This window comes from Palaemon carinicauda, chromosome 1, assembly GCF_036898095.1.
Source record: "Palaemon carinicauda isolate YSFRI2023 chromosome 1, ASM3689809v2, whole genome shotgun sequence".
NCBI lineage: Eukaryota > Metazoa > Arthropoda > Malacostraca > Decapoda > Palaemonidae > Palaemon > Palaemon carinicauda.
The window spans coordinates 302,816,302-302,828,801 of NC_090725.1; the positions used below are offsets into that span (position 1 = coordinate 302,816,302).

General features: G+C 35.2%; 2 protein-coding genes across 4 annotated transcripts in view; both read left to right on the forward strand.

Annotated features, from left to right (window-relative positions):
* Positions 1–12,500, forward strand: part of Aplip1 (JNK-interacting protein Aplip1) — a 437,635-nt gene that overhangs the window by 337,591 nt on the left and 87,544 nt on the right. The window lies entirely within an intron of this gene.
* Positions 547–1,864, forward strand: LOC137645395 (uncharacterized). The gene has a single exon (XM_068378201.1). The coding sequence runs from the start codon at positions 573–575 to the stop codon at positions 1,701–1,703; it is 1,131 nt and encodes a 376-aa protein (XP_068234302.1). The 5' UTR covers positions 547–572; the 3' UTR covers positions 1,704–1,864.

Here is a 12,500-nt window from a genome sequence, read left to right on the forward strand (position 1 = left end):
ATATATATATATATATATATATATATATATATATATATATATATATATATATATAACTTTTTACTTTATTTACATCAGATAGACATCGGGAGAATAACGAAATGCTACATCTATAGCACGAAAAAATTCAGTTTTATTATTTATAAATACCACTTCTGACTTAAAGCTTTGACTCTGTAATCTGACAATTACTTTTAATAGGTACCAATACAAGTAAAAGCAATGGTATTAACAGCGTTTACAAGTAAATGCACCTTAAGCCTACTCTCACAAGCACTTACAGTATTGATTCTTATCTTAGATTACCTTTCCGTTACGAGCAAGAGACTCACCTAAGACCAACGTTTAGTCTCACTCTTACCATTCACCCATCGCCAGTCTTACTGATCAGTTCGGTTGTTAAGTTCTTGTGATTACCCAATCGACCGCATGTTAATTGTGGTTCATATCTAGAACATATTTATCCGAACAATTTAGACAAGTTATAGTTCTTCATTGAAGCTTTGACTGTAGTTTATATCGCGATAAAAGCTTGTATGTAAAGCTTGTATATACCTTTAGCTTAAAATACGATGGCGGAGAAACTATTGCACAAACAATCAAACAGCTACGAAACGGAAACAGAACTTTTTCGCCGTCACACAGCCAGCAAGTTACATTTGGAGGAAGCTAGAGTTGTCAACAGGGATACTGGCCTGGATAATAAATCCCCAAGATGTTATGAGTGGAAGTACCACCTGCAGGTCTGGAGGTTGCCAGAGCGACCACCAATGTCTTTGGTAGAAGAAGCCAGAGCAGGGATCAGAGGGATGACCATAGATCCGTCCAGAAATAAAGTTGACCCTATAATGTTTAGAGGAAAGCTTCCTACACCTGAGCACTCCCCGCACGGGCATCGCTTTGAGCATTTCGTGCAACCCAACAATGAGAAAAAGGATTTTACAAAAGCGAACATTGCATGTGGCCTCACGCTTTTAGAGAAAGAAAACTTTGTTTCCAAAGAGGAGAAAAAAGAGATGGGTGAAACTTCACCCAGTAATGTTACAAGCAATAAGGATTATGCATCTATTGATAATTGTAATGATTCAGGCTACAGCAGAGTAACGATTGATAATAGAAAAGAAGTGGAAGAGAAGCCCATGGAAAATTCCAAAAGTTCCGACAGAACGGGGAAGGTAACGTGTCAGAAAGCAGGAGAGACCCAAAAGCGTGCCGAGAATCATCAGAGTTTAGGGCTGGATCAGGGTTATCAAGGTGGTGCATTGGCAGACGAACGGCTGGGATACGATAACGATGATAAAAGAGACGATAGTTTATCAAATGACGCTGGATCAGAAGAAGACCCTGGAGTATTCCAAGAAGTTAATGGTAGCATAGAATTTGTCGACGATGAGGGTCACTTCGAAAGTGAATATTATGAAGAGGAAAATAATGAAAATGATTGGTATCCTGGGTATTATAAAGTTTATCAGGAAACCACTCCTAATACTTATGACCAAGAGACTTTGTATTGGTATGATGATGAATATGAAAGTAATTCAGAGTACGATGATCTTGATCAGTACTATTACCGTCCAGAGTACTATAATGACAAAGAGGTTTATGATGAAATTGAAAATTTTGATCGCACTGACGGCCATCATGGATACAAAAATTATGCTGACAGTGTATTTTATGATGCCAATGGGTATGAAGAGCCTTAAGAACGTGATCATTATGAAGAAGGGCCAGAAGAACAGAAAGACTGAAGATTGTGTAGATGTTTACTGTGGAGGAACTGTTAACTGTCGATAGAATGTAAAGTAAGAAAGAACTTCTAAATACAGTAATAAAGAAAAGTGTTTGAAAGCACTGTCGATTGTTCAAAATAACAATTAGCTGTTGAAAGTAAAATAAGAAAGAACTTCTAAATGAAGTAAGAAAGAAAAGTGTGTGGAGGCACTGTGGAAACTATGTAGAGTTCAAAATAACAATTAGCTGTAGAAAGAATGTCTCGTGTCTCTGTAATAGAACTTATAGGTGGACATGAATACAATTCTTTGTAGCAGAACTCCTATGTGATCATGAATACAATTCATCACGGGCCAAAATTTAATTGGAGTCCAAGCTTCCTCCTTGCTGATAGATAACCCTCTCTTTAAGTTATTGTGCCATAAAGCAAGAACGTGAAATTGCAAGTAAAGACTGATGTGCGATTTGTGGTTAAAATTGCAATTAAGTCTGATATGCGGCCTGTGGTTAAAATTGCAAGTAAAGTCTGATGTGCGGTCTATGGTTAAAATTGCAATTAAATCTGATATGCAGTCTGTGGTTAAAATTGCAAGTAAAGTCTGATGTGCGGTCTGTGGTTAAAATTGCAATTAAGTCTGATATGCAGTCTGTGGTTAAAATTGCAAGTAAAGTCTGATGTGCGGTCTGTGGTTAAAATTGCAATTAAGTCTGATATGCAGTCTGTGGTTAAAATTGCAAGTAAAGTCTGATGTGCGGTCTGTGGTTAAAATTGCAAGTAAAGTCTGATATGTGCCCGGTGGTTAAAATTGCAAGTAAAGTCTGATGTGCGGTCTATGGTTAAAATTGCAATTAAATCTGATATGCAGTCTGTGGTTAAAATTGCAAGTAAAGTCTGATGTGCGGTCTGTGGTTAAAATTGCAATTAAGTCTGATATGCAGTCTGTGGTTAAAATTGCAAGTAAAGTCTGATGTGCGGTCTGTGGTTAAAATTGCAATTAAGTCTGATATGCAGTCTGTGGTTAAAATTGCAAGTAAAGTCTGATGTGCGGTCTGTGGTTAAAATTGCAAGTAAAGTCTGATATGTGCCCGGTGGTTAAAATTGCAAGTAAAGTCTGATGTGCGGTCTATGGTTAAAATTGCAATTAAATCTGATATGCAGTCTGTGGTTAAAATTGCAAGTAAAGTCTGATGTGCGGTCTGTGGTTAAAATTGCAATTAAGTCTGATATGCAGTCTGTGGTTAAAATTGCAAGTAAAGTCTGATGTGCGGTCTGTGGTTAAAATTGCAATTAAGTCTGATATGCAGTCTGTGGTTAAAATTGCAAGTAAAGTCTGATGTGCGGTCTGTGGTTAAAATTGCAATTAAGTCTGATATGCAGTCTGTGGTTAAAATTGCAAGTAAAGTCTGATGTGCGGTCTGTGGTTAAAATTGCAAGTAAAGTCTGATGTGCGGTCTGTGGTTAAAATTGCAAGTAAAGTCTGATGTGCGGCCTGTGGTTAAAATTGCAAGTAAAGTCTGATGTGCGGTCTGTGGTTAAAATTGCAAGTAAAGTCTGATGTGCGGTCTGTGGTTAAAATTGCAATTAAGTCTGATATGCAGTCTGTGGTTAAAATTGCAAGTAAAGTCTGATGTGCGGTCTGTGGTTAAAATTGCAAGTAAAGTCTGATATGTGCCCGGTGGTTAAAATTGCAAGTAAAGTCTGATGTGCGGTCTGTGGTTAAAACGTGCAGATGTGACTTTAAGTGTAATATATTGCTTTGCAACACAAAGATCGCAATAGAAACATACTACAAAATGAAAGTTTCATAGGAAAAAAGATGTTTATACCAATATGTGCAATAGAAATTAGAAGTTCCGTAAGACAAGGAGGTATAAACATTTCAACAAGCTAAAAGAAATCTTCAGACCAAAAGTTATTTTTACTCCCCAAATTATTTTACTTTAATAATTTATTGATTACATACGATCAAGTTGCGTAGCTATAAGATAGAATTTTTTTTTTATATTTTTCCTAAAAATATTGATATTCTTATGTATGTGACTATGACTAAATTGTTTTATTTTTTTAATTAATTTTCTGACATTTATTCGTAGAATATATCAGATGTTCAATTTCCCAAATTTTTAGTTTAACTAAAATTAGCTTGTATTCTTAAAAAAATAAATACATCTCGATGTGATAATTTTCTTTTAAACCATTCCTTCAGTGTATGATTTTGAGTAATACTTATGACTGGTTTTCTATATATAAAATATATTTGATGATACAATTGATGATTCGAAATAGTATGAATAGTATGCCCGAGTGTACCCTCAAGAATGCATAACACCGAAGTACTGAACTTATTCTCTCTCTCTCTCTCTCTCTCTCTCTCTCTCTCTCTCTCTCTCTCTCTCTCTCTCTCTCTCTCTCTCTCTCTCTCACATGTCAAGGTTAAAATATAAATTCTGTAAACTGATTTGCATTGAATGTTAAACATAAATGAGACACATACACGTTATCATATTCCTATGAAAAGAATCAGTTTTTATTTTATTTTTTAGGACTTTTACATGCCGTTATTTTATCTCTAGATGATAAGACCCTTTTAAAGTCATTGCCTCCAGGCTACATTTTCTTTTTTTTAACAAGTCTTCTTACTTATTATAGATTAAAATATACAAATATATAAAGACGTTGTTCCTGCCTGTGTTTATAAACCGAATGTTAAGATGTATGAACGTATAGTTGAAGAGCAAAGCATTAATATTATTATTATTATTATTATTATTATTATTATTATTATTATTATTATTTGCTAAGCTACAACCGTAGTTGGAAAAGCAAGATGGTATAAGCCCGAGGGCTCCAACAGGGAAAATAGCCCAGTGAGGAAAGGAAATAAGGAAACTACGAGAGGACATGATTTATAAATGAAATAAAAAATAAAAACAAGAACAAGAGAAGGATTCTTTATAAAGTTTTAATTACTTTAAGGGCTATTTTTCATGTCCTACACTATACTCTCATCAGGACCATTAGTTATTTATTTTATCGTGTACATTCCAAGGCATTCAGCATCACACCGTATATTGCTCGTTTCCTGTATGGATTAAAGAGAAATCTAATCCGAATGTGGCCGATGTGGTAACGTCCCTGACTGGTGAACGCCAGACTGGGGTGCAAGGCCCTCTCAAACTCGATATTTTCTTTGGTCGCTGCAACCTCACCATCCTTGCAAGCTAAGGATGCTGGGTTTGGGGGAGCCTCTAGGTCTGTCTGCTGAGTCATCAGCAGTCATTACCTGGCCCTTCTTGGTCCTAGCTTGGATGAAGAGGGGCTGGGCGCTGATCACATGATGTATGGTCAGTCTCTAGGGCATTGTCCTGCTTGTTAGGGCAATGTTACTGTCCCTTGCCTCTGCTATTCATGAGCGACTTTTAAACCTTTAAATGGGAGTACCCAAACTTTTTCTGTGCATTTTGCATTGTAGTGTTTATTAGGGAAGGAGAGATTTTGAGCTTTTTAACTACTTCGTTCGTTGTTGAGTACCTGTCCAGGGACCCACTTAGAGTATGTCTTAATGGCCTGGCCTATATCCAGACGGGGGTCCATAGACTCAATGGACGTAGGCATATACCCCATAACTGTATTTCATGGAGCGTTAATCCATCATCTCAAGAGAAAGCCCAAGGGACAGATTTGCCACCGTAAAGATTCCAGAGGTGTGAATTGGCGTGAACGTTAATGGGCACTTGCTATGAGGCTGTTAGAAACGGTTAAACCGTCTCGGAAATCGGATACCCTTAAAGGTGACGAAGTAGTAAAATGTGAGACTTGTGAAAAAGTATGGAAACGGAAAAAGTATTAAAGATTTATAGGTAAAAAATTGAACTGATAACCAGACGGGGAAAACACACTATTTTTTAGCGAAATAATTGTCCTTGGTTGAATATTATTTTGTAATTATTAATAGTGATAAGAAACTTGAATGAAGTTAGAAGTTTAATATAACAAGCAATAAGATTTATTTGGACTATTTTATACAAACTGTTACGCTAATAACATCCGCCACTTTTAATATTACAAAGCGACTAACTAAAGCTCAGTTAAACAAAGAATATTTGCCAGTTATTTCTTAAATAAAGCTTTATTCTTGCTATTGCATTGTTTTATGCAATCATACAGATTTTTACTGCGTTCTTATCCAATTCGCATCTGAAATTAGAAATTATTCTATGTACAATTACTGCTTACTGATAACCTAATCTGTTAACACTACATTTTCAGTACTCTGGATTTTATAAATTTTATAATAAACACCGTAATTAATAAAGATATAATAGGATTCCTTGATACATTGGAATATGCTATACACACACACACACACACACACACACACATATATATATATATATATATATATATATATATACACACATATACATACTGTACATATAAATTATATATGTCACCATCATCATCAGCCATTACTATAAAAATATAGACCACTGTAAAGCAAAGGCCTCAGACATGCCCTTTCGACTTACGTAGCCAGAAGCTGTTATCATAAATGAATTTCCAGTGGATATACATTCCCAAAGGTAGAATTCGATATTAAATGCTATTGAGGTTGATATGTACATTGATTAAAATTCAGATTGTTTGGGATTATCCATCTATCTATATATATATTATATATATATATATATATATATATATATATATATATATATATATATATATATATATATAGTGTTTATTGCAAAGAATCACAAAGTAGATTACTATATTATAACATGAAACATTTATATGTCAAAAACAATGCTACATACCACTGTATACTGGATGAGTTGTCCTTGGTTTCTCACGCTCCCCAGGACACCACCATCCTGCCCTTGCCTAGGATTAGGCTTATTTGCCGATCTGCTTCTCCCCTACCCTCTCTAATCTGTTTGTGGGAAGGGTCAGATCCAGGGAGGAAAAATACCTCGGATCCATTAGGAGTCAGGAGTCAGGTGCTCTGTTTGGATGTTCTGGATTCCAGTTTCTTTCTCTGTGCTGCCAGATATGGGGATTATCCCTAGAATTAGGGATTTTTTGTCTGGTGGGGATATTCCGTACAAATTTCTATTATTATTATTATTATTAGCCAAGCTACAACCCTAGTCGGAGAAGCAAGATGCTATAAACCCAAAGTCTCCAACAGGGAAAAATACCCCAGTGAGGAAAGGAAACACGGAAATAAATAAATGATGAGAATAAATTAACAGTAAATCATGCTACAAACAGTAAAAGCGTCAAAACAGATATGTCATGCATAAACTATAAAAAAAACGTATGTCAGCCTGTTCAACATAAAACAAAGATGAACAAACCTTTGTATTGTTGCAATTAGTTGGTTTTTGCACTTACATGAAGTATAGTGAGTAATTTCTATATTAGTAAAGCTTACAGGATCAGAAGAAAATATAATTGTGGAAATGGGGATTTTTGAGTTATGGGGATTTTTTATTTGAGTTTTGGGGATTTTGGGGCTAACCCATCTGGCGACACTGCTCTCTGTAACTCCTATATCTCGAGACTTTTCTAATATGTATTGCCCGTCGTAGATGCTTATAATGTCGTTAAATATATTCATTTTCTTTTAGATTTTTGTATTTCCAAAAAATACTCATTTGGTTCAGGAAAATATTTGTTTAAATAATTTTTAATCTAAATCCAATTTAGCGATACAAATTGAATACTGCAGAAGACACCAAATAGATCAAGCTGTCAATATTAGAATTCATAATAAGAGTAAAGTAATATCATGTAATTAATGATACCGAATTACATAGTGTAATTATTATAGATTATTTGAAAACAAATAAGAATTTTCATCTTTTGTTAAGAAACGAAAAAACTGTAATGAATATACAACCTATTTTAAGACAAAATATAAGCAGGGGCATTTAAATTAAATTTTTTGGCATTTTAATATCACAAGAAAGGAAAGATCTGGGGATTGGAAGAATAAAGGCCGATTTCCTATTTATATAGCACGTATATCATTAGTTATGTATTTCTTAGTAAATACTAATCAGTTTCCACGTTTGGTTTGAAATTATTCCGTAAATCTTAATGTTTATTTATCTCTAACTTATTTCTGTTAATCGCATTTCATGTAATTGTTGTTTTACTGAAATATTTTATTGCTTAGACATTTTTTGTTTATGTTGTTACTGTTCTTAGAATATTTTATTTTCCCTGTTGGGGCCCTTGGGCTTATAGCATCCTGCTTTTCTAACTAGGGTTGTAGCCTGGCAAGTAATAATAATAATAATAATAATAATAATAATAATAGTAGTAATAATACCCACGAGAATTTTGCCTTAAGGAATTTGTCGTAATCCATGTTGGAAAGATTACAAAATTGCTATAACCACAGTATTTAGAGAGAGAGAGAGAGAGAGAGAGAGAGAGAGAGAGAGAGAGAGAGAGAGAGAGAGAGAGAGAGAGAGAGAGAGAGAGAGAGTCCAATTAAAACCATTTAAAATAAATGGCCTCCCAGACTCCAACGCTGGGCCATATGGCTGAAATTCGTATATCCAATCCAATTAAACAATGGTTCCTGGTGATTAGGAAGGTTTACGACATAATTCAATAATCTGTAACCTTTAAAACTACTGATGGAGGTCTTTCTTTAAGCATGGCCCTTCTGTCTTGAATTTAAAAAAAAATGATTATAGCTACATAGATGGTTATCTATTTTTAGCATTTACTTTAATAAAGTATTGACAAAAATTTTTCGTAGGTGTTAGAATGATGATTATGGCTACATAAATGGATATCAGTGGCTACTTTCCTCTTGGTAAGGGTAGAAGAGACTCTTTAGCTATGGTAAGCAGCTCTTCTAGGAGAAGGATACTCCAAAATCAAACCATTGTTCTCTAGCCTTGGGTAGTGCCATAGTCTCTGTACCATGGTCTTCCATTGTCTTGGGTTAGAGTTCTCTTGTTTGAGGGTACACTCGGGCACACTATTCTCTTCCTCTTGATTTGTTAAAGTTTTTATAGGTTATATAAGAAATATTTATTTTAAATGTTACTGTTCTTAAAATATTTTATTTTTCCTTGATCCCTTTCTTCACAAGGCTATTTTCCCTGTTGGTACCCCGGAGCTTATAGCATCCTGCTTTTCCATCTAGGGTTATGGCTTAGCAAGTAATAATATTAAAATGTTAGAATGAACTGTATGTATTTCATAGGTGCATAAGAAATCTTCCAGGGTCTCCCACCCATTCCCAGCTATTTGATGACGAGTCATAAGTATCAATATCACTTTTAATATCAAAGTAAAGCCTTTGGTCATTTTTCAGAGTAAGCTAACAGCATAGAAGCACAATTTGGTTTGGTGCTCGAGCTCAAAGTTTTATTAAAATATGATTAACGATCATCTGTCTCTTAGTGTTGACAGACAATAAGCATTTTTTGTTTTTTTGAGACAGGCGAATATATGCACCGTCGTTTAGTTTAATAAAAATATGCAGTTTAGTAATAATTTTAGTCATGAATTATACACAAGCTTTCTATACTTATGCAGTATAGTGATGAATTTGGCCATGAAATATAACACGAGCTATATATATACTTGTGAATTATCTTATTCTCAGAAGTTTATGATCATCATATATTGAAATTTAAAGTTTGAGTCGAATTTATCATTATTTTATCCATTTGTAATTAATAAAGTAAAAAATGAAGTGGGTAATCATTTCTTAATTGATTAAAGTGTTGTGAAAACCAGAACAGAAATTTTCACAAAAGATATAAAACTGAATAATACCTCTTATTCACTTTTGCATACAATCTATTCATGATTGAATACTCCTTATCACTCCACTTTTGCCCTATTGTATAAACACGTTGTGGTCAAAGTTTTTCCATAAAATATATTTGAATAAGTCATAGTTTCTCATATTCAATAAATTGGTGTTATGAACTAAATAAATTAATACGTTTTCTTCTAACATTTTATTATTTTTAATAATACAAAACCTTGTAAATAGCTTATACAATAATTAATTCATATTTTGAATCCTACACATTGATAGCATTGCATGAAATAAAATAATTACCTATAGAATTTGCTCAGCAGGTTAATAAAGATGTAACTTATGAATTTGGGCCATATGACATTAAAAATATGAATTCATTCCACGCTCAAACACAACTGGAGGAAATTCCTAGTTACACTAAATTATAAAACTTAAAATTATAAGAGGTTTAGTATGGTATTTTTCTTGCATTCAGTGCGTGTAAACAGCAGTCCTCATTATCATTCTTTAATAGCACGGTCACTTCCTACAGTGCATTGTAGTTTGAAATATCGCCTTAGATTTTGTAGCGTGCAGTTTGTAGTTAGAAAATAAAGAAAGTTTGTTTTTCACATTGGTTAATGTTTCTTACCGTAAAATATTTTTACAACTAATTGGTTTTGATTTATGATAAATTTAAACTATTCAATTATCAATTGCATTGTTAGACACTTTACATATAAATTCAGAAATGGTAAACTTCACACGTTAATTAAATCTACTCACAGAACATGATAAAATTTACGAAGCTCAAGATTTTTCCAATTATAGCTTCAATAACAATCACATTGACTATACTAAATCATGAAGTAAAAAATATTTTTCTTTTTATGCGATGGCATTATGAGTTTCCCCTAACGCCAACTGGGAACAATTAGTAAATAGTAATCACATGTAAATGAGGTGCAAGATGATATTTTTCCTCTTACACACCTTCGTGTCTCGGTTATTGTTTCATCAAACGTTCGATGATTAGCTGCTGAGCTACGCCGTCTTTCGAAACTTCATTCAGAGCTTTAGTAATTTCCAATTTATCTTCCAAAACCTTGACAGTATGCACCATCAGTCCACTGATAATATACTTGTCTGTGCCTTCTTCGGAATTCGGTTGGGCTTCTTCAGCTACACCGGCAGAAGGCTCACTCCCTTCCGCCAAGTCGGGTTGTTTTGGCACTTGTTCATTCAAGCTCTTCCTTACTGATGGCGAAAGGCTCTCGTATTGGGCTACTACGCGGCCATCAAGTAAAGGATACGCTTTGCCATTCATGTCGAGCGTTGTCGGCGATGAAATGCTGAAAGGAACAGCCGTCAGTAACACTATTGTAAGTTTCCAGAAGATACCCTCCATGGTTGCTGGTCAATGCTGGGTCACACTCACAAATTCGCCTCTATGGGAAGAGAATAAGCCACTGATGGACGAAGACTGCACTGGACAATGTGGACAGTGGAGATTCAATCACTTGGGATGGACGGGAAGTCGAGAACTGACTGGCGGTGGCGGCTGGCCCCAGGAGAGCAGGTGTGACCTGAGACCTGAGTTCGTATCAGGGTGATGCCCCTCCCTCAAGTCGCTTTATGGCGGCGACCGAGAATATGTTTTGATTAAAACTGTTCTGGTAACCATTGTAGGCTGTCTTGGCTTGATTGTTCGGTGTTACTAATCCAAAAAGGTAGCAGATTAACAGGGGGGAAAAGATAGTCTTTGTGGCATATGTTACTCTGAATATGCCCCTTGTGCTGTCATTATATTGTTTAAAGTTACTATACCTTCCATTTCCAAAGCGTGTGCGCAATTAGATTGAATCTGGATAATATATCTTTCTGACATCGTTTATCTTTCATTTAGACGAAATGAAGACATATCCTGAGTAAGTCTTCTTCGCCTATTGCCCTTCCTTTTCTGTAGCAACACACTTTCTTGTAGTAAATCAACAATGCTCTATAGATTATTATTATTATTATTATTAAATGCTAAGCTACAACCCTAGTTGGAAATGCAGGATGCTATAAGCCCAGGGGCCCCAACAGGGAAAATAGCTCAGTGAGGAAAGGAAACAAGGAAAAATAAAATATTTTAAGAATAGTAACAACATTTAAATAAATATTTCCTATATAAACAATAAAAACTTCAACATAACAAGAGAAAGAGAAACTAGATACAATAGTGTGCCTGAGTGTACCCTCAAGCAAGAGAACTCTAACCCAAGACAGTGGAAGGCCATGGTACAGAGGCTATAGCACTACCCAAGACTAGAGAACAATGGTTTGATTTTGGAGTGTCCTTCTCCTAGAAGAGCTGCTTACCATAGCTAAAGAGTCTCTTCTACCCTTACCAAGAGGAAAGTAGCCACTGAACAATTACATTGCCATAGTTAACCCCTTGGGTGAAGAAGAATTGTTTAGTAATCTCAGTGTTGTCAGGTGTATGAGGACAGAGGAGAATCAGTAAAGAATAGGCCAGACTATTCGGTGTCTGTGTAGGCAAAGGGAAAGAACCGTAACCAGAGAGAAGGATCCAATATGGTACTGTCTGGCAGTCAAAGGACCCCCTAACTCTCTAGCGGTAGTATCTTTATTTTAACAAGACTCAAAAATGTCTTTTATGAAACATAAATTAGCAACGCAAATTTTTAGAATAAAGAAAAGGAAAATATCTGTAAAATTCCCGGGGCAAATCCCTCCCGCTATTTCGTTGTTGCGAAATCCTACCGCCTTTGACCAAAGAAGACATTAATTATTTTCTAGGGGGAAGCGCTAATTCTGTGAATCAGCGTTTATGTCTTCCCCAGGCAATTCTGAAGGGACTTAAAGCCCAAAAGAGGTGTGTGGCGGATTAACCAAGGCGAGGCTCTTTTATGAAGAGGAAGGAATAACAAGTGATTATCCGGGCTTTTGGCAGTTCCAGTACTATGCAGGTAGTGGTTCTCAGTC

Coding starts and splice junctions, on each gene's coding strand:
- LOC137645395 (XM_068378201.1), top strand. CDS start 573: ATGGCGGAGAAACTATTGCACAAACAATCAAACAGCTACGAAACGGAA.